The sequence below is a fragment of the Pteronotus mesoamericanus genome, unplaced genomic scaffold, assembly GCF_021234165.1.
Source record: "Pteronotus mesoamericanus isolate MK-2021 breed Mesoamerican mustached bat unplaced genomic scaffold, CSHL_Meso_final contig_116, whole genome shotgun sequence".
Taxonomy (NCBI): domain Eukaryota; kingdom Metazoa; phylum Chordata; class Mammalia; order Chiroptera; family Mormoopidae; genus Pteronotus; species Pteronotus mesoamericanus.
In genome coordinates this window covers 32,811,889-32,832,406 of record NW_026555027.1, presented here as the reverse complement: position 1 = coordinate 32,832,406, position 20,518 = coordinate 32,811,889, and the positions used below count along the sequence as shown (strand labels likewise).

At 36.7% G+C, this 20,518-nt stretch overlaps 1 protein-coding gene across 7 annotated transcripts in view; it reads left to right on the top strand.

Moving 5' to 3' along the window:
- Window positions 1-467: 467 nt before the first annotated feature.
- PHC3 (polyhomeotic homolog 3) overlaps window positions 468-20,518 on the top strand; it is a 69,588-nt gene continuing 49,537 nt past the window's right edge. For 4 of the 7 annotated variants that reach the window (XM_054580421.1, XM_054580409.1, XM_054580434.1 and 1 more), the window contains exons 1-4: window positions 468-518; window positions 2,996-3,161; window positions 6,762-6,917; window positions 8,045-8,122. In XM_054580421.1, coding sequence (XP_054436396.1) covers window positions 505-518; window positions 2,996-3,161; window positions 6,762-6,917; window positions 8,045-8,122 — 414 coding nt within the window. In that variant the 5' untranslated portion in view covers window positions 468-504. Of the gene's footprint in view, window positions 519-1,310; window positions 1,401-2,981; window positions 3,162-6,761; window positions 6,918-8,044; window positions 8,123-20,518 lie in introns of those variants that run through there. The other 3 variants (XM_054580416.1, XM_054580412.1, XM_054580426.1) reach the window with 3 other exon arrangements.

Below are 20,518 nucleotides of genomic sequence, written 5' to 3'. Positions count from 1 at the left end.
CCACCCACCACACCAGCAACCTGAACACTGTCTTTGAGAGAGAGAGAAACTCCTGGTTTGGACCCCCAAATTCCAATGCTCCCTAGACCTGCAGCCAAGAAGGCATTTCCTTTCCCTCTGAGACCTTAGCATCCACTCTTGGTATTTTCTTTCATATTTTCACTCTTTGCAGTTTCCGTAGGCTTTGGCATACTTCATCTATTCTTCAAATGTTTAATTTAACAGCTGATGCAGAACTTCTCTTATTTGATTATAGACCCCTCTTTAAGTGGAAGAAGACCCTAGGCAAGAAAAAGAGAGGAGTTGGAATTAGAGCACTTTGGTATCAAAACCAGGGGAGCCTGGTCAATTCCAGAAGGAGCAGGGACTGCGTTTGGGGCGGGGGCTTGGGAGCCGACGACCCCACGTGACCCCGGGGGCCCAGGGCTGGGCCGACCCCGCCTCTCCGCCCCGTCGCCACCGGGGGGCGCATGCGCAGCCCGTGTTAGTGATGGAGGAGAGAAGATGGCGGAAGCGGAGTGAGTGACTTGTTGGTGACTGATGTCGTAACCGGGGGGCGAGTTGGGGCAGCGACATGTTCCCCAAGGGGAAAGCTCAGGGCACTTTCACCGGCAGTGCGGGGAAAGGGAGACCCGAGAGCTCCCACATCGTGGAGGAGCCCGCTTGGCCCGTGTGTGGGGGGGCGGAGGCGACTTGTAGGGGTCCAGTTGCCTCAAGGCGGGAGCGCCTCTTCCGCCTACTGGTCTCGGATCAGCGGAGCACTGCGCCCAGGGTCATCGCTGCGACCCCGGCAACTGGGGTCTTCCGAGGGATGAACCCTTGTGGGCCTCTCAGGCGCTGTCATCGCTGCAAGTGGGCCCCGCGGGCAGCCTTGTTAGCCGCGGATCGCGGAGGCTGCCTAGGGCTGGGCGGCCACAGCCAGGCCTCCTTCGCGCTCCCCTTTTTCCTGCTCCGACGCCACCCTACTCCTCTTCGGGAGAACCCGAGTCGTGGGGCTGCTCACTGCCCTCCCCTGGGAAGCCTGGAGTAGGTGTCCGTGCGCCGGCCTTATAACGCCAGGGGCTTCCGTGGGTCTGGCCAGGCTGAAAACACCCTGGGAGGGGAAGATCTTTCCCTCGGGTCTCTGGCTGCAGTGTTGAGGCGTCCCTAGAGGGCCACATTCTTGTGTGGCGGTGTGATGGTATGCATAGTTAGTGACGCAAACTTAGTATTGACCGGGTAGGCCTCTTGTGCACCAGGACCGCCGGCTGTGTTTTGCAGGCGTTACTTGCGTACACGGCGGAGTTACAAAAATTGTTCTTTTGTGCCAGGTCTCCAAATGCATTTCAATGGTTTGGCCGGTTCCACTCACCGATGTTTAGAATTGTGCCTACAGTTTGGATTCTCTCTGACCATGTTTGGTTAGTTACTGAACTGCTTATCATAGGGTTTGGGTTTGAGGGTATGGTTGAGCGGAATAGTATTCTAAAGGGACCAGAATTTAAGCTGGCTTTTCGGTATCACTGGTACGAGGTTGAGAAGTGTTATGACAGCCAGTAGTTTGGAAAAAGTTTACCTTATCTACCACTAAATCTCCGTGATGTTGAACAGTTATCTTAAGATGCTGTGATTTGATGATTGGAAGGCAGTTTGAAAAACTATTTAAAAAACCAACAGAGAAATTAAAGATGTATGAGTCATTTACTAATCAAAAAAGTAAGTGTAGTCAGCTTTTGTCCCCCACTGTTTTCCTTTCACTGCTTATTAAATCGAGATTTTTTTAAAAAACTGTTGATTCCCTGAAGAGCATATAAATATTATTTACATAACTGATATAAGAACAAAGAAAACTTTTACATAAAAGGACACAACATGGGAATGGTGTATGTGTACAAAATTAGTACCAAACTCCTTTGTCTTTTCCTGAAGTAGAAAGTGTTCTTGGTACATTCTTGTCAATGCTGCTAATGTGAGGTGGGCCAAATTTTTTTCTTTGACGAAAAGACGGGTAAGAAGGGTGAATAAAACTGGTATATTCTTATGTGCTTTTTGCCATTCTGGCACATTTCTCACCCTACACAAACACTACTTGTAGTTCTAGTTTCTAACAATATTGAGGCCCTCCAGATTGGCTTACAGTGTTAGAATTTATTCAGATACAAATTCCATATGTATAGGAATTTTATACAACAGTGAAGTGAGTTTGTATATATTACAGGGAAAAATATCACAGTCTTGTACAAAAATGTACTGTCCATACCTGAGGAAAGAGACATAATTATACTGTTTTCAAAATTTGGGACAATTCTTTGTGAAAAAGATTTTTTGATAAGGAAGTGGAGCGATAGTTGTCAACTTCTCTATTTATGCAGTCAGAATAATCTGCTAGTAAGTATAACTCAGTCTACTTATTAGATGTAGTAAGGACAGTGTTACAAACTAATTAGGGAAAAAGCCAGTGTGGTTGAAAAAATTTTTTTATTACCTTATTTTCTAAGAGACCTTATTTTTAAAGCAAGTATATATAGTAGCCAAAAACTAAGCTAATTATCACAAGCCCTTAGATACCCTATTTTAATATGTAGGTAAGAATGACTTTAACTTATAATAGTATAGTCAAAATAATGTAAACATACGAGTGTGTATTTTAAAGTACTCTAATGTTGCTTAAATATTTATTTTTCTAGGTGGTTTAGGATTCACTCATCACCTGTTTTGGTTTCAAGATACTCATCTTCTTTCAGTAATGAAAAGATAAACTTTAGGCCAGACTTTATCTGAGTTACATACCGTGAATCATTTGAAATCAAATTTAGTTGGCATTGAATATTAAATATGCTATATATTTGTGAAGTACTTTTTCTTTCTAAGTGTTTATGGTGACTGTGTGCTATCTGTGTTTTGAGGGCCTTCTTAGAAACTTAGACTGTTGATTATTTCTTTGGAATTATTAAGTATTCTTTAAAACCCGTAAGATAATCTTTTGCAAATACAAACCCTCTATGTTATCTGCCAGATTTAAGGACCACAGTACAGCTATGGAGAGTGAACCAAACCCTGGAACATCATCTGCATCAACTACAACCAGTAGCACCACCACTACAACCATCACCACTTCCTCCTCTCGAATGCAGCAACCACAGATCTCTGTCTATAGTGGATCAGACCGACATGCTGTACAGGTATTTCAGTTATAATGGTGGGTAGGCTAAGACTTAGGATGTCATTACTTTTGCTTATGCCAGATGAATCTCTTGTCTCATATACAATGAATTATATGGTATCATCTAAATAAGCACAGTTAGAATTGTTAATGTTTGAAATGGTCAAAAAGTTACCATATTTTGCTGTGTATAATGCACACTTTTTTGCCCAGATTTTTGAGGGAAAAATAAGGATGCACATTATACATGGGTATAATGAATACATGCCATGGGCGTAATAATCCCATGTATAATGCACACAAAGAAGTAGGTACGCATTATACACAGGAGTGTAATATACATGGCAAGATACAGTATTTAATAATCATTCTATTGAGAGGGCTTATACTTATCAGAGTGTGGCTTATAAAATACGTCAGGAAAATTATAACTGGAAAGTCTCGAGGAGCTGCTGCAATGTGGAGATACTCATCTAGAGCCCCAACACGTAGAATAGCTCAAAGTTTTTTTGGGTTATTTTATATTTGAACCCATAATACAGACTTCGGGAGATCTTTTCAGGTCCGTAGGTGTGTTAAGAGGTTCATTTTAAACCTAAATGGTCCAAGAAACCTAACTAGAGGATTCATTCTAAAGCTCTTAGCAGCAGAGGTGGAAAGGAATATTTAACTAGGAAAAATATTAGGCTCTTCACTTAGTTGAAAAAATGAAGTTTACTTGGTTAACCTTTATAATAATGGAAGTTGAGGCAACCTGGTATTACATAAAAAGGGCATGGGCATCGCAGTCTGATACGGTCTTTGAATTCTACTTTCTTTATTGTTAGTAGCTATGTGGTCTTGGGTGGGAGGCATAATAGCCTAAGGAAACTGTAAAATGAGGATGAGACCACCTACTTCATTAGCTACCATGAGGATTAAAGGAAGCATCTAGGACTGCGAGGACACATTAAATGTAGTAAGTAATAACTAATATTTATTGAACAATTATTACGGGCCAAGCATTTGATAAATGTTTTGCATGGATATTATTGGATACTATTATTATCTCTGTTTTACAAATGGGAAAACTGATGTTTTAAGTAGGTTAAATAATTTTCCTAAACTCAAAAAGCTAGTAGGTTCGCTGATTTTAGAGTTGTGCCCTTACTTACTCTGTGAGTTCTTATTCTTTCCATTATACCTGTTTATTCTCTCTACAATTCCTACAACCGTATAGTATCCTGAAAATAACTTTGCAGTATAGCACTCTCCCTGTTCATTTTTCTAGAGTGGATATTCCAATATAATGGTTATTTAACTGTTGTATCATTTAAGATTCTGAAGTCACCATGGGTGGAATCAGAATTGTTGGAGACCTAGTCATTTCGAAAATTTAAACTGCAATGCAGAATATGTTTTTAATGTTCTTCATTTTTCTCTGAGGCAAGAGATATAGGGAAGAGTATCTAGATCTTTTAACATAAAGATGATGTGATATTTTAATACGCCATTTGTTCTCTAGTTTTTGCCTAAGCTGGATGTGTTAATAAAAAATAGTGTTATGTACAATAGAGGAAAAATTGTTGATAATATCATAATAACTTTGTATGGTGATGGAAGATTACTAGACTCGTAATAGACTTGTAATCACTTTGTAAGGTATATAGATGTTGAATCACTGTGTTGTACACCTGAAAGTAATATATTATTATATGTCACCTATAATTGTAAATTGTTACTGGAGATATATAGATGTAGATATATCTCACAAATAACACTAACACTAGTTTGTATGATATCATAGAACTGCTTCCCCTAAAATACAGTCAAGTCAGTATTTACCTAACTACCTAGGTAGCTCTCGAATACGTTCCAGCTTTCTTTTCAGTCCTGTGAGTATTCTTTATCCTTCTTGTTCCTTTAGAGGAACAAAATAAGAACAACATGCTGTATCTTTAATTTGTATTGTATTGAATGGTAATGAAAAACTATGCTGACAATAGAAAAATTACTATACTTTGACAAAAGTATCTGTCAAAGAGATTATTCATTTGTTATGGAATTAGAAGAATATATATAGATTCACCTGACCAAAAGACATTCGGTTACAATTCTGAATTACGTAATTCAGAATGCTGGTCTATAGTCCCCTACAACTAGGGGTCAGAGGCCTATATTGACTTTGTGACAGGAATCTGTAGCATGTATAAAAACCTGTAGTTGGAGAGATGAGATATGAACACGTGAAAGTAAACACCAGGGAACATGCTTTATTGGAATTTGGATAGAGAGGTTCATGGCTTTGTGGTCCAAAGTATCCTGACTCAGACCTTAAAGCTGTAGGTTATAGCTTTATTACTCCCTTAGCTTTTTGAAAACTCTGTGGCTTAATGCTGCTGTTAGGGTTCTGCAGTGTTTCAGAGGCCCGTTGGGCACGACGTGACTTCAGGACGTGTTTGCAGAGGCCTGGCACAGTCTGACTTACTGGTTTGGACAGATAAAGGATTTTTCTCTGTTTTTCAAATATTTGACTTTTCTACTTTATCTGCTTATGAAATTTCAGGCTCAGATTTTATATTTTCCTAATATATATTCATAGTAACATTTTTTCAGGAATTTTTTTTTGTAAGAACAGCTTCATTCTACAGTACATTCACACAATTGAAACGGGAATCTGACATTTAAAAAACATTTTTAAATATTTGAAAAATTACTTTTGAAATAGTAATTAGTAATTTCCTAAAAAGTAAATTGTTTTATAATTTTATGCGGTTATTAATATAATACCTACTCATTCTAAGTTTTTTCAGACATTTAAATAAAAGTACAAAGGAGAGGGTAAAAATCACCTCTAATCTAGTTACCCATCAGTAGTCTTTTAATGTTTTCCTGAACATTCTTTAAAAATTTTAATATTAAAAAAAGGCATTTACTTTCTACACCATTTAGTAATCTGGTCTTTTCACCTTATGGTATGTTAGGGAATTCTTTTTGTTAATAAATATAGATATATGTGTGTTGTTCAACACAGTAGCTACTAGCTGTATGTGGCTATTTATATTTAAAGTCAAGTTAAGTAAGATTAAAAACTCAGTTCCTTAGTTCCACTAGCCACATGGTAAATACTCAGGAGAGACATGTGGCTAGTGGCTACTATATTGGCCTGCACTGGTGTTCATTACTATTTGTAATGGCTTAAGGAGCATACATATTCTTTACAATCAAGCCCTGAATTCTGCCATCAAAATGCTTATACCAGTTTACATTCTTAGGAACATTTATGAGAGTATCTAGATGTTTTGTTTGTAGTAGTATTCTTTTAAATCTTTATCAATCTGAAAATTGGAAAATAGTTGTCCTGTTTTAATTTGTAAGTTTTGTCTACTAATGAGATTGAAGATCTTTTGAAATGCTTGTTTGACCCTTTTTTCTTTTGTGAATTGACTATACTGGGTAATTTTAATTTGTACAAATTTAATTTGTACAATCCTAATGTTATATAACTAGAAGAGAACTATGTTAATAAGCTTGAGGACATCGAATATTAAAATTGTGACATTTTAAACTGGTTTTTTTTTAATACTTTAGTTTATGGTTAAGATTTTGGCTTGATATTGGTTCACTTGACTTACCACAGGTAATTCAACAGGCATTGCATCGCCCCCCCAGCTCAGCTGCTCAGTACCTTCAGCAGATGTACGCAGCTCAACAGCAGCACCTGATGCTGCACACTGCAGCTCTTCAGCAGCAGCACTTGAGCAGCTCCCAGCTTCAGAGCCTTGCTGCCGTTCAGGTGAGACTGAAATAAATGAAGAATTGTGAGACCAAAGTTGACATTATTTGCAGATAATTACAGAAAATAAATAAATTGAGTATTATTTCAAAGCCCACAGATGTTTCATAATAATTTTTTTCTTAAAGAAATACGATAGGCTGCCAAACAGAAGTGAATTAAAAGAATAGTGGGTATGTTTTATGTGTTAACTCTGTTGCTAACTTTTTGTCTCACTGCTTTTTATCTACATTGCAGAGACGCTATCCTAGTGTCATGATTTTTTGCATAAAATTTTAGGTACAACAGTGAATACCTAGGGTTACAGGAATTGTATTTACATCTTAACAAAAACAGGCTGTTTTGCTTTTTCATGCTTTTTTCAGTATGCGTATAATTTATACTTACTTCAAAACAAACAGTATAAAATTGTTTGTAAGAGGTGAAATAAAAGTATTCCTTTCCTATACCCACTGCTGTTTTCCACTCTTCAGAGGTGGCCACTGTACTACTTTAATATGTATCCCTTCAGAAATTTTCTATATAAAGATGTGTATATGCACCTTTCTAAAATCTAATCATACTATTCCTACTGATAACAGGATGAATTTATAATTAAATGCTGTGCTTGAAAAAATATTTTCATTATTCTATTTATTTAAGTGAAACTGTTTGTGACGTTTGATCTTAAGTCTTACTGGAGGAGGATCTCAGTTGACTGAACCTGAAAGAGGTTTATTTCTATTGTAAACACATCCCCAGCTGGTGCTTTTTTAGTAGTGTATTTTTAAATAACATCATGTTCATGATACGAGTTAGGAAACTGAAACCCAGTGGTACTTGATGTAGCTTCAGTTTCTTTTTTGTAATTTTGGAGTGGTGATTCCACTTCAAAGAAGACAGAGGCCTGTAGAGTAAGACTGACAATGAGTGCAGCTATTAAAATAAGTTTAGCCTTTGGGTCCTCCTCTGTTTCCACCATTCAGCATTTTTGTTTTTGTTTTTTTCCTTTATTTGGGCAAAGCTTGAAATGAATTGGTTCATACATAGACATTTTGACTTTTATTGTGGTTTTGTGGTATCCTGGCACCAGAATGTTTTTAACTTAAGGTTTTTATAGACATATTATAAAGATCTTATTATTTTAGGCAAGTTTGTCCAGTGGAAGACCATCTACATCCCCCACAGGAAGTGTCACACAACAGTCAAGTATGTCCCAGACATCTGTAAGTGTCCTAAATGTTTTTCCTGGATTTAAAAATTTTAATTACTGCATTCCAAAAGTTAACCGTTAATATTTGCAAAGCTGTTAATTGTATGTTTGTTGAAATGCTATTTAAGTAACAAGTACCCAGAAATAGGAATGATAAGGTTTAAGGATTGAGAACTAATGTTATACTTCTGAAACTCTGAGTCTTAAAAATATTTTTCTATTACTACTTACACATGTTTTCCCACTGATTGTATTCGGATCAGTTGTGGTTCTAAATGATTGCATTTTTCGGTATGTATCAAAAGCCTGAAATATACAATTCAGAGGTATTATTAGGCCATGCATTTACTGTAATATACTGCAGAACGTCATATCTTTGGTAGGCATCTAAATGTTTCTAGCTTTTTCTGTCAAATTCACATTTTAGAAATTATCCTTTTCAGCTGACGCTTTCTTGAGTTATCTGGGTCAAATTTACAAGTATCCACTCAGTAATATAATTTCTTTTGAGAAAAGAGTAAAAGAAAGATGGTTTGCTCTTTTACACATATAATGAACTAGGAAATTACGTAAAGTTTCCTAGTTAAAAGAAATTTATAAGCGTGGTAGTACTTGTTTAACTTTTTATTTTGATATTTCAAATTACAAGAATAAAAAAAGACTTAGATTCACCAATTGTTAGCATTTTGGTTCATTGCTTTATCATTCATTTTTCTCTCTACATATTTTCATATTGTCTTTTTCTGAACCATTTGCGAGTAAGTTGAGACATGAGACTCCTAAATATTTTGATATGTATTTACAATACTGAAAACAAAGTTGTTCTTTTATGAAGCCACATGAAAATAATCAAATTCAGGGAACTTAACTTTGATACAATGTAGTGTATATTAAAACTTCATAGTTGTCCTTTTTCAACCTCATGATTATAGGTGTTTTGGACCAGATCATTCTTTTCTTCTCTCTATCTCTTTTTTTTTTTTTTTTTAACTTTTTTATTCATCTATTTTAGAAAGAGAGCGAAAGGTCGATTTGTTGTTCCACTTATTTGTGCATTAATTGGTTGATTCTTATATATGTTCTGACCGTGGATTGAACTTGCAGCCTTGGTGTATGAGGGTGGTGCTCTACCAAACTGAACAACCTGGCTAGGGCTAGAACAGATAATTCTTTGTTTTGGGGGCTGGCTATCTTATGCCTTATAGAATGTTTAGCAGCATTCCTAGCTTCTCTCCAGTTAGATACCAGTAGATTGTGATCCTCCTTCCTCCATTGTGACAGCCAAAAATGTCTCTAGGTACTGTCTAATGTTTTTTGGGGGCAGAATTGCCCCTGGTTGAGAACCATTGGGGTAACCTTATAATATCCTTTCTAGCTATATTTTCCTGATCCAGTGTGGTAATACTTTGATGCTTTGTAAAATTAACTCCAGCAGAGGATAGTTAGGAGATTGCTATGGAATTGAAGATGAACTTGTGATGTAATTCTTTAGCTAAGGGAAGTACCTTGGAACAGAAATAACATTAATTAAAAAGGAAATTACTTATGATTTAAAAATGTTAGACTGAAGAAAATGAAAAATCTAAGTAATGTAAACTGGCCCTAAACAGTAATACTATAGTTATGATTGTTCCTATCAGATATGTCTTTAATTAATACATTGGTAGTTAAGGAAAGGACTAGCAAACATTTTGTGGGCTGGTTAAGAACAGTGTAGATAAATTCTTTAATCCATGAAAATGTAGAATAACAAGAGACAACATAGAGGTAAGTGTTCTTTAATTTTTTTCCCTTCACATTATTAAAAGATATCCTTTTAAAACTATTTTTCTCTGATTATGGTTTTAGGTATGTGACTTTCACAGAAATTACAGTTCCAGTGACTCTGCTTAATTTTTATGTCATTGTTAGTGCTACTTGACATAAGTCAGGCAGCCTTGTGTGACGAAGTATGCCAGAACCTGAGTAGATGGTAGGGAAAAAGAAGTAAATAAGTAGAGAAAATGGATAAAAAAGGAATAATATATCACATTTGTTTTATTTTCTTTCTTTTTTTCATTCTCACGCAAGGACATTATTTCATTGCTTTTAGAGGGATGGGGTGGGGAGAGAGACATCAATGCAAGAAACAGCAATTGGTTGCCTTCTGTATGCACCCCAACCAGGGATCAAACCAGTGATCTAGGTATGTGCCCTGACTAGGAATTGAACTGGCAGCGTTTTGGTGTGTGGGATGACACTCTAATCGGCTGAGCCACACTGGCCAGGGCCACATTTGTTTTCTTTTCTATCCCATCTGAGCAGAAGCTCGAGTGAGTTGACTAGCAGTTCAAATTATGATAACCAAGGTTGCTTAGAAAATTTAGATCAAGCTCCAAAAGAGCTTGGTAGCAAATCTTACATAGTGATCATAATAATCCATCAGGTGGCAGTGTAGTAGTTTTCAGAGTTTTGGTTATTTTGAGGTAGGTTTCCAGATAACAGTGAAAGCCATGGGAAATGGTGCAGCCTCCAGCAGAAAAAAAGGGCTGCAAGGTAGGTTGTCAAATTACCAGCCAAATAGGTTGGGATTTAGAGTAGGAGTGGGACCCCAGTGGGGAAATGGAACATTATATGTATTTTTAAAAAATGGAGTTCCCTGGCCAGTGTGGCTCAGTTGGTTGGAGCATTGTTCCATAAACCAAAAGGCTGTGTTTTCCATTCCCCGTCAGGGCACATACTCAGGTTGCTGGTTTGATCCCCAGTTGGGATGCATACGAGAAGGCAACCAATCAATGTTTCTTTCTAACATCAATGTTTTTTCTCTCTTCTCTCTCTCTAAAAAAGAAATGAAAAAGTATAGTCTCAGGTGAGGATAAAAAATTAAAAAATAGAGTCAGTGATCCCATTTGGGAAATTATGTATGTGGAAAAAATCTATTGTTATTTGAATGCATAGGTAATTAGTGAGTGCTAGAATCCTCCTCTTTCCCCTTATTAGAATAGAAAAACTAATTCTAGATTCTTAACCAGTAGTGAGGGTTGATTTTAGGATTGATTGGCCCGAAAACTAGTTGCGATTGAGCCTTTAGAAGTCTTTGTACTTTAATTGAAGTAGAACTAAGTTTTAGTTAAATTTGATTTGCTGAAGTGAAATCTAGACCAATTAAAAACTCTTCTGCCAAAAAAAAAAGACATCAACAAAGTTAAAAAAACAAAATGGTTGAAAATATATTTAAACCATATTTATCAACTAGCTTATGGTTGTGAAATACCAAGGGCTCTTTTATATCAGTAAGGTAAACAGTGAGAATTCACAAAAGACCTGCCTTGGTAATTTTCAAAAAAAAGACTTTGGCTTTTAAACACATGAAAGTATATCACGTTAGTAAAAAATGTATGTAAAAACAACGAGAGGCTATTTTCATTTCTGAAATTAGAAAACAAAGAAAAACATTGAGACAATACCCATTGTTGGCAAAGACATGAGAAAGTAAGTAGGTAGACTAATTCACAGTGGGAATGTAATTGGTACAGTTTTCTTGATGGTTATTGCCAATGTGTATAAAAATTTAAACTGTGCATGCCCTTTTACATGACACTCTTATTTATTCATGTCATTTATTAAAAGTGACAGATAATTATGGAGAAATGATATAGATAATTACGTAAATATGCATGGTTTATAACAGGAATTATAAACAATATAAATGTCCATTAATTGAGAATTAAATAAATGATAGCTAACTTATACAATGGAATATTATAGCTACTCAAAATGCCAAGTGTTATACAAAGAGATTTAAATTTTCATTAGGTATTAAGTTGAAAAAAGCAAGAATGTATAGTATGATCTCATTTAATTTATTAGGCTATTCTATTTTTCCTTCAGTTCTTAACTTTCAATTTGGTTCATTATATCTTCTATTTCTTTGCTGAGAGTATATTTTTCATTTGTTTCAGGCAGGCTCATAACTGTTCAAAGTTGATTGCTTTAAAATCTTTGTCAGATAATTATAATCTCTTTTTATCTTGGTGTTGGCATTTATTCTTTTTCATTCAGCTTGAGAGGTCTTTCTGGTTCTTTGTATGGTGAGTGATTTTTTTATTGAAACCTGGACATTTTCAGCATTGTAAGACTATGGATCTTACTTAAGCTTTCTGTTTTGGCCAGCTTCTGAAAGGGAACATGTGCCCCCTTCTTACTGCCATAGTGGGGTAGAAGTCTGGTTCCCCATTTAGTCTCAGTTGACATCCGAGGCAGTGTCCCTCATAATTGCTGAGTGGGGCTGAGAAATCTGGCTCCTCACAGGCCTCCACTGATGCCTTCCGGACCGGCAGGGACAGGACTGCCCTCCATTGCTGTTCATGTGGTCCCCACTGATTCTGCAGGGATCAGGTGGATGGTCTGCTATTGCCTTGGTGGGATGAAAGTCCCAGCTCTCTACCTGGCCTTCTCTGACACTAACCCTTTGTAGGGACTTGGAGTTTTGGGATACCTCATTACAGCCTGGTGAGGGTGGCAGTCTAGGTCTTTGCTGGTGTGGGTGTGGGTGCGGCTAAGATATTTTCTGTGGTGTTTAACTGAAGTAGAGCAATTTTTTTTCTTTTTAAGTTTTCTATGTTGTTAGGCTGTCCCTTTCCAGGTCTTTGGCTAGAAAGAGCAGACTTCCATTGGGCCTTCTTTTTAACTGCATCCTTTGATGTTTCTGAGTTACTGACTTTTTTAGCTCCAAGTTTGGGTTATATGAGACAAAAAGAAAACCCAGGGAGTTGACAACCATGTTGTTCACTGGGTCTTGAGGTCTCTAGGCAGTCTGCTTTTCTCTGCCTTTTGGGATTGTCTTATGTTTATTTTATATATTAAGAACCAGGGTTTTAGTTATACTTAGGGGGAGGAATAGGAAAAGGTATGTCTATTCCCTCTTCCTGGTAACAGAATTCCTGTCATTTAACTTATTTTTTTAAAGTTATATCTACATATCTGTTTGATTACGCAGGAAGAAAATTTGTAATACACAACAAACTATTAATCAATGGGTATCTCTGAGGAAGTAGATCGAAGAACTTTATTTTGCTAATTCTTATATTGCCTAAATAAAATATGACTATATTCTCATTGTCTAAGAGACAGACAATACAATGTATAGAGTAAATATGACACTCTCCCTTCAATAGTCCTTTCCCTGGCAATTTTTTGTGAAGCTTTCCTATCTTATTCCTGTTTGTTTTTGTACATAAATGTAAACAGATAGGCCTATAGTTAATTTTATTTGTTTTCATGTAAATGACTTGACATTATTCTATATATACTTTCTTTTCTATATCTTTGGGCATTTTCGGCTGGAAAGGATTATGTGGCTGGAAATTGCAGTCATAAGTTTCTAAATGACTCAAGGGCTGTTTGTATCTCATTCCCTTTCTCCTTCATTGTTGTTTTTTGGTCCTGAAGTGTACATTTATCCCAGATATTTTGATTTTAATTTACTATATTTTTCTGTCAAAAGTGAAAAAAACTTATTTTTGACAGCTTTCTGGTTATAATGCTAGACAACATGAGCTTTTGAAGCCCAGTTAGTTTTATGACTTCATTCATACATTCTTATGTGAATATTCATTGAACAAATATTTACTGAGCTTTTAATATGTGCCAGACACTCCTCTAGGTATTGGGATTGCAACAACACAAGAGACAAAATCTGTCTTTATGAAGCTAAGAATAGACAGACAGTAGACCAGTATATAAAATGTCATATGGTGGTAAGTGCTATAGAGAAAAATAAAGCAAGGAAAAGGAATGGAAGCAGTGAATTTGCCATTTTTAAGTAGAGTGGTCAGGGAAAGCATTACTAATAAATATGGTATTTGAAGTAGGGTGAGAGAGACAAATGTGGTCAAGGAGCAGAACATGGTCAAGGGCAGTGTGGCTGGGGTGGAATGAGAGAATGGGAGTGTGATTTAGAGATGATGTTAGAGATGTACTCAAAATCCATTCATGAGGAGATTATAAAACCATTGGGTTTTCCTTGGGATGAGTTTGGAAACTATTGGAGAGTTATTTCAGTAGGGAAGTGATATGATCTCACACAGGTTTTAATTGTAATGTTGAGAGTAGGTTCTAAGGTGTGAAGGTAGAAAGAAACAGGGAGACAAGTGGTTCTTGAAATAATGCAAGAGAGTTATTGGTGGCTTGGACCATGATGGTGACAGTAGGAATGATGAGAAGTGGTTAACCAGATTCTGAGTATTTTTTGTCTAATACTTTATTATAGAAATTTGGGTATGTGTAGAAAGTAGAGCTAACCCGGTATGCTAATGGATTGAATAAAAGGTGTGAGGAAAGGCAAAGAGTTGAGGATAACTCTGTGTAGTATTTTGACTGAGCATCTGGAAGGCTCTGTCAAAGCAGATGTTGGAGAAGAAAACCAGAAGTTTGGTTTGGACATTTTAAGTTTGTGATGAATATTAGACAACCACTTGTAGATGTTGAGTAGATACTGGATATATGAGTTTGAAGTTCACATGGGAGGTCTGGTGATTATTGATGTCTTGTGCATCTCATTGAAAATTCACAATAGTACATGATGACTTTACTACAAATTGTGGAATATTATGAGAGAAAGTTTGGTAGAAGAGAGATGAGGGACCTGGGTTCTACTCTTAATTCTCTGATTGACTAGTGACACCTTTTAATTCTCTGATGACTGGTTTTCTTTTATGTAAACTTATGGTGTCTAGGTGGTTTTTAGTCCTTCATTCAGATATACCCAGGTCTAGGTCAAAGAGAATGTGCAGAAGAGGGTGCTATCCACTGAATTGCATCTCCTCAAAACTCATATGTTGAAGTTCTAAACCACCATGTGACTCTGTTGGAAATAAGGCCTTTAACGAGGTGATTAAGGTTCAATGAGGTCATAGGGGTGGATCCCTGATCTAGTAGACCTGGTGTTCTCATAAAAGAGGAAGACACACCAGAGATCGATCTCTCTCTCTCTCTCTCTCTCTCTCTCTCTCTCTCCCCCTCTCCCCCCTACCCCACCCTCCCTGCCCCTTCTTTTCCCCCGCTTTCTCTCTCTCTCTATATAGATAATATATATCTATATCTATATATTTCTATCTGTTATGGGAGGGCACAATGAGAAAGCTGCCATCTGCAAGCCAGCAGAGTGCTTTCATCAGAAACTAAATTTGTTGGCACCTTGATTTTGGATTTCCCAGGTTCTAGAACTGTGAGAAATAAATTTCTGTTGTTTAAGGTGCCTTGTAACAGCAGCCTGGGCAGACTCAGAGGGACTCTGGGCCTTATCCTGAGCTATAAACGAAACAGTTCTGTGATCTGTTTGAGTCTGGGAGTTCTGAATAAAACTGAATTTAAAGAAAGGTTTCTGTTAAAAAAAAAGTTTGAGAACCACTGGTTTAGATAGGAATCCAAGATTCTGTCAGGGTTTCTTAAATATTTGTTTACATGTATTATAAAAAGAGTGCCTTTCACATAGTTAGGTGTGTAATGTTTGTTGAAAGATGAAGTTATGAGGATATGTAATGCATAATATTAATTTTAATGCTTGATTATTGAAAGTGGGTTATCTGCAATGCAGAGAATCATTTTAGGATGTGTTCTGATTGCCTGATAGTACGTTATAGAAGAAAGTCTATACTCTTATCTCAGTGATGAGATCCTTTTTTTCCCAGTTATAGGCAGACACTCAATTAGCAGGTGCTGTATATCTGTTGCCTAATATTTTGCTAGTTGTCCTGGGGTACAGATGAGCCAAAGTTCCTTCCCTGAGGGACAGTAATATACATATGAAGAACTATGCCTAGACATATCAAATACTAAACAATATAACAGCATATAATTAAGTGATAAATGCTATAGGAGTTAACAGGAACGAGATCTTTGGGGATTGGAGTAGTTGGAGAAGGCTTCTTGTATGAGACTTAAATTGAGCTTTAAAAAATACGTAGAGCTTTGGCCAGGGAGCTCAGTTGGTTAGATCATCATCCTGGTATGTGAAAGTTGTGGGTTTCATCCCTGATCAGGGCGCATACCAATGAATGCGTAAATAAATAGCAACAAATTGATGTTTTAGCTTTGGCTGGAGTGGTTCATTTGGTTGGATGTTGTGCTGCAAAGTGAAAGGTCGTGAGTTTGATTCCCAGTCAGGGCACATGCCTGGGTTGTGGGTTCAGTCCCTGGTCACAACGTATACAAGAGGCAACTGATTGATCATTCTTTTTCAAATTGATGTTTCTCTCCTCACTCCCTTTGTTTCTCCCTCTCTTCCCCTCTCTCTAAAAAAATAAATAAAATCTTTAAAAAATATATGGAGTTTGTAGAAAGGAGGACTCAAAAAGAGCTCATGATCTTGAAACAGCAGTGCTTGGTTTCAGGAATTCATTCCTGAGTGGGATTCTGTGTGTGTTAGTTTCCCCATCGTCATGGGGATAGTCTCTGCCAGTACTTCCTTATTGAATGTGAACTTGGTGTCAAGCATTGTGTTCAGTGCCAAAGAGTTGAAGTGAACAAAGCTTTTAAGGTACAGTGGATTACAAGATGCAGAAATGTAAATAGTCAAAGGCATTATGATAAGAGTTTTGTTTTACTGGAGTATCTTATAATAACTCCCTGTAAAAGGTGCATGGAAGATAAACTTGGAATCTTTATAGGCCTGAAAATTCCCTCCTCACATCTTTTTAAATAATTGTGTTTATATAAATTCAACATCAAAAATAATTTTTCTTACGAAATTTGAAAGCAAGTTTCATTGTTTTCAAAATTGGAGTATTGCTGAAGAAAAGGCTGATGTTAAGTCTCATTAATATTCCTCTGGGATAATTGGTTCTTTCTGTCTTCAGACTTTTAGGTTTGCCTGTTTTCTTTAGTTTTTTTGGAGTTTCATGAGGATACGTCTAGATGTCAGGACACTTGTTGGGTCCTCTTAGTGTGAAAACTAGGTGCCTAGTGTTCATGTATGTGAAACCAAAAAAGTTAAAAAAAAATTATTTCCTTCAATTGTCTCTGTTCTCTCTTTTTGGGCCTCCATAGTTGGTTGATCTTTCTGGATTGATCTTTTATTTTTTTAGCTTTTCACTCATTTTCTCTTTTTATCTTTTCACTCCATTGTGGATTATTTCCTTGCCTTTTTTTAAAAAAAACCTTTCCTTTTACATGTAAAACATTTTTACTTTGACCATTGTAGTTCCAATTTCTAAGCATTTTATTATTTTTTCATACTATCCTGTTATCCTATGATGGATAACATATTTTATTTTTAGTTACAGTTTGTATTCAATATTATTTTTCATTAGTTTCAGGTTTATAGCATATTGGTTAGACAATCATATACTTTACAAAGTGGTGCCCCAGTATTTCCAGTACCCACCTGGCACTATACATAGTTATCACAGTACTAGTGACTATGTTCCCTATGTTGTAACTACCAATTTGTACTTCCTAATCCCTTCACTTTTTTGTGATGGATAAAATATTTTAGATTTCTGTTATGACACTTACTAGATTTTAAGAAGACTTTTTCCTGTTTTCTGAATTAATTTTCCTTAGAAACTGCCTTGGTCTTTTTCATATTGCTGTTTTTTTTTTTCTTATGAGAGAAGGCAGTTTTTCTTAAAATGCTTATAAAAGCTTCCTGCTCATATTTAAGGGTGAATGATTGTGTAGATTAACCAAGGTGCATATGTCCCACTGCTCTGAAGATAGGTCTGCCCCCAGTAGGTCACTTTCCTCAGTGGAAAGGCTGATTAGAATTTCTGTGTTTGTTTGCATTTGGGGATAGCAGTGGTGGTAACAGTGGGGAAGGCTGTATCTTTGAAAGGTTTAGAATTGAAGGTATACCTTTCCCAAAACTAAAGTCACCTTTGAAAGGGAAGAGATTTCAGACCATTGATGAGATTCAGGAAAATATGACAGGGCACCTGATGGAGACTGGGAGAATTGTGTGAAGTCCCAAGGTGCCTACTTTGACGGGGACTGAGGTGTCATTGTCCTGTGTACAGTGTTTGTTATATCTTGTATCTCCTTTAGTAAATGTCTCTAATTTTCAAATTACATGGCTGGGTACCTTCTGGACATCCTCATATTTGTATATATGTATCTGTATCAAATCTAATCATATATAATTTTATGAGTGCAGTAGTCCCCCCTTTTCTGCAAGGGATATGTTCTAAGATGTATCCAGTGGAAGCCTGAAACTGAGGATGGTATACAGAATCATATATAAATGTTTTCTCCTATATGTACATATCTATGATTAATTTATAAAGTAAGTACAGTAAGAGATTAACACAATAACTACCAATAAAATAGAACAGTTAGAATACACTATAGCAAAAGTTATGTGAATGGCTTTGGGGCCATTATTAAGTAAAATAAGGATTATTTGAACACAAGCACTTCAATATTGTGACAATTCATATGATAGCTGAGATTGCTACTAAGTGACTAACGGGCAGGTAGTGTATAGAGTGTATGTGCTGGACTAACAGGTAATTTCATGTCCCGGGGGCATGGAGCAGAATGGTGTGGGATGGTGAAAGATTTCATCATGCTACTCAAAATGACATGTAGTTGAAAAATTATGAATTGTTTATTTCTGGGGTTTTCCACTTAATATATTTGGGCCACTTTGTGGAAAGTGAAACCACGGATAAGGAGGGACTACACTGTGCATTATTGTGTGTATGTATATTGCAGTCACTTTTCTTTTACCATGTTCTTCTCACGTGTGATACAAAAGATATACACACAGACATTTTTATGTAATTATTTAAGGTCATACCTATATGTTATTCTGTAGTTTTTTCATTTAACGGTGGGTCATTAAGATACTTTCATTCCATAGGTATATATTATTCTTTTAATGTCTGTGCACTGTCTCTTTCTGTAGATACTCTCAATTGATTTTGATCAGTGAAATGGCAGCAGTGGCTCTCAAATGGGCTTTGACTCTAGAAACTACTCTGGGCCAGCGGCCCTGTTGTAATCTCCTTTTGGGGACACCAGAAAATGCTTGGGAGTTAAGTGGCTTCTCTTAGCAGACTTGGTTTTCTCTGATGACTCTTGGAATTAGTGCCAGTGGGAAGAGAGCCTGCAGTAGGTAGAGCTTAAGCAGTAAGTTCCGTTATGAAGTGTGGGGCTTGAAGTATGAAGTGCCAGAATTAGCCAAGGCTTTAAAATGAAAGGGATTATAGGGGTGTTGGGATGTAACTGACAGAGAAAATAATGGAAACTGTTAAGGTCAGCAGAACAAAGCAGAAAATAGAGGAGAGCCTTATCAATTGTGGAAAGGAAGGGAAGTTTTTTTTAGTCAGGCCAGCTGTGGCGATGGACTTTTTGCAGAGGTGGGTACGGATCTACTTATTCTCATGGGTTGGGCATCCATTAGTACACACTGCCTAACACGTTATTTGCTATATGGAACTTAAAAATAAATAAGATATTTGTTCTTTGATCTTATAACTTAGGCAAAGTAGAATACAATGCAGGTGGTTAGGAAGTAACTATTTAGTTTTCTTACTTCCTTTTTTTCTTTTTTAAGAAAAAGAAAGCATTCTGTCTGTACTTTGTGTTCTACTTCCTTAAATAGTACCCTCGGGCATTTAAAAGACATTATAGTTTTGTTTAAAGAGTGTGTGGTCTGTGCTTTCTAGAGTCAGTTAGCCTCTGTTCCTCCCTTCCTCCCTCCCCCACATCACTGACTGAAAAAAGTGCCAAGGCATTACTACTGCAGAGTGACCTGAATTAACGAGCTTTCAAGGTACCAGAAAGCTCCTTGAATGCCAAAATACGTGTCAGAAAACCTGGGTTCAGTTTTACATTGCTATGTAGTTTATCTTTGGAGCAAGGCTTTATCTGAAACGCCTATATTTGTAGAGTGATTTAGAAAAAGATTGTTTTGGGGGTCTTATTAATAATATTTAAAAAGATTTTATTTATTTTAGAGAGGGGGAAGGGAGGCAGAAAGAGAAGGAGAGAAACATTGATGTGTAAAACACCAGTCAGTTTCCTCTCTCACACCCCCAGTTGGGTCTTGGCCTGCAACCCAGGCATGTGCCCTGGCCAGGAAGCGAACTGGTGACCTTTTGGTCTGCGGCATGAAGCCAAACCCACTGAGCTACACCAGTCAAGGACAATAATTTATTATATAGCACATCAAAAATATTGTTGAACTAACATCACCACACTGCATTTTTACTCTGTTTTGTTAGAGGCTATACCAGAATTGTTTCTCTCTCTCTCTCTCTCTCTCTCTCTCTCTCACATACATACTCTCATGTTCTTTGTGATAGGCTTATGTATTACATTAAAACTCTGGAGTGCAACTTAAAATAACATGACATTTATTAACTTTATAAAATTGTTGAGTGAAGACAATGAATATAGATACTTTATAGATACTGAATATATGAAG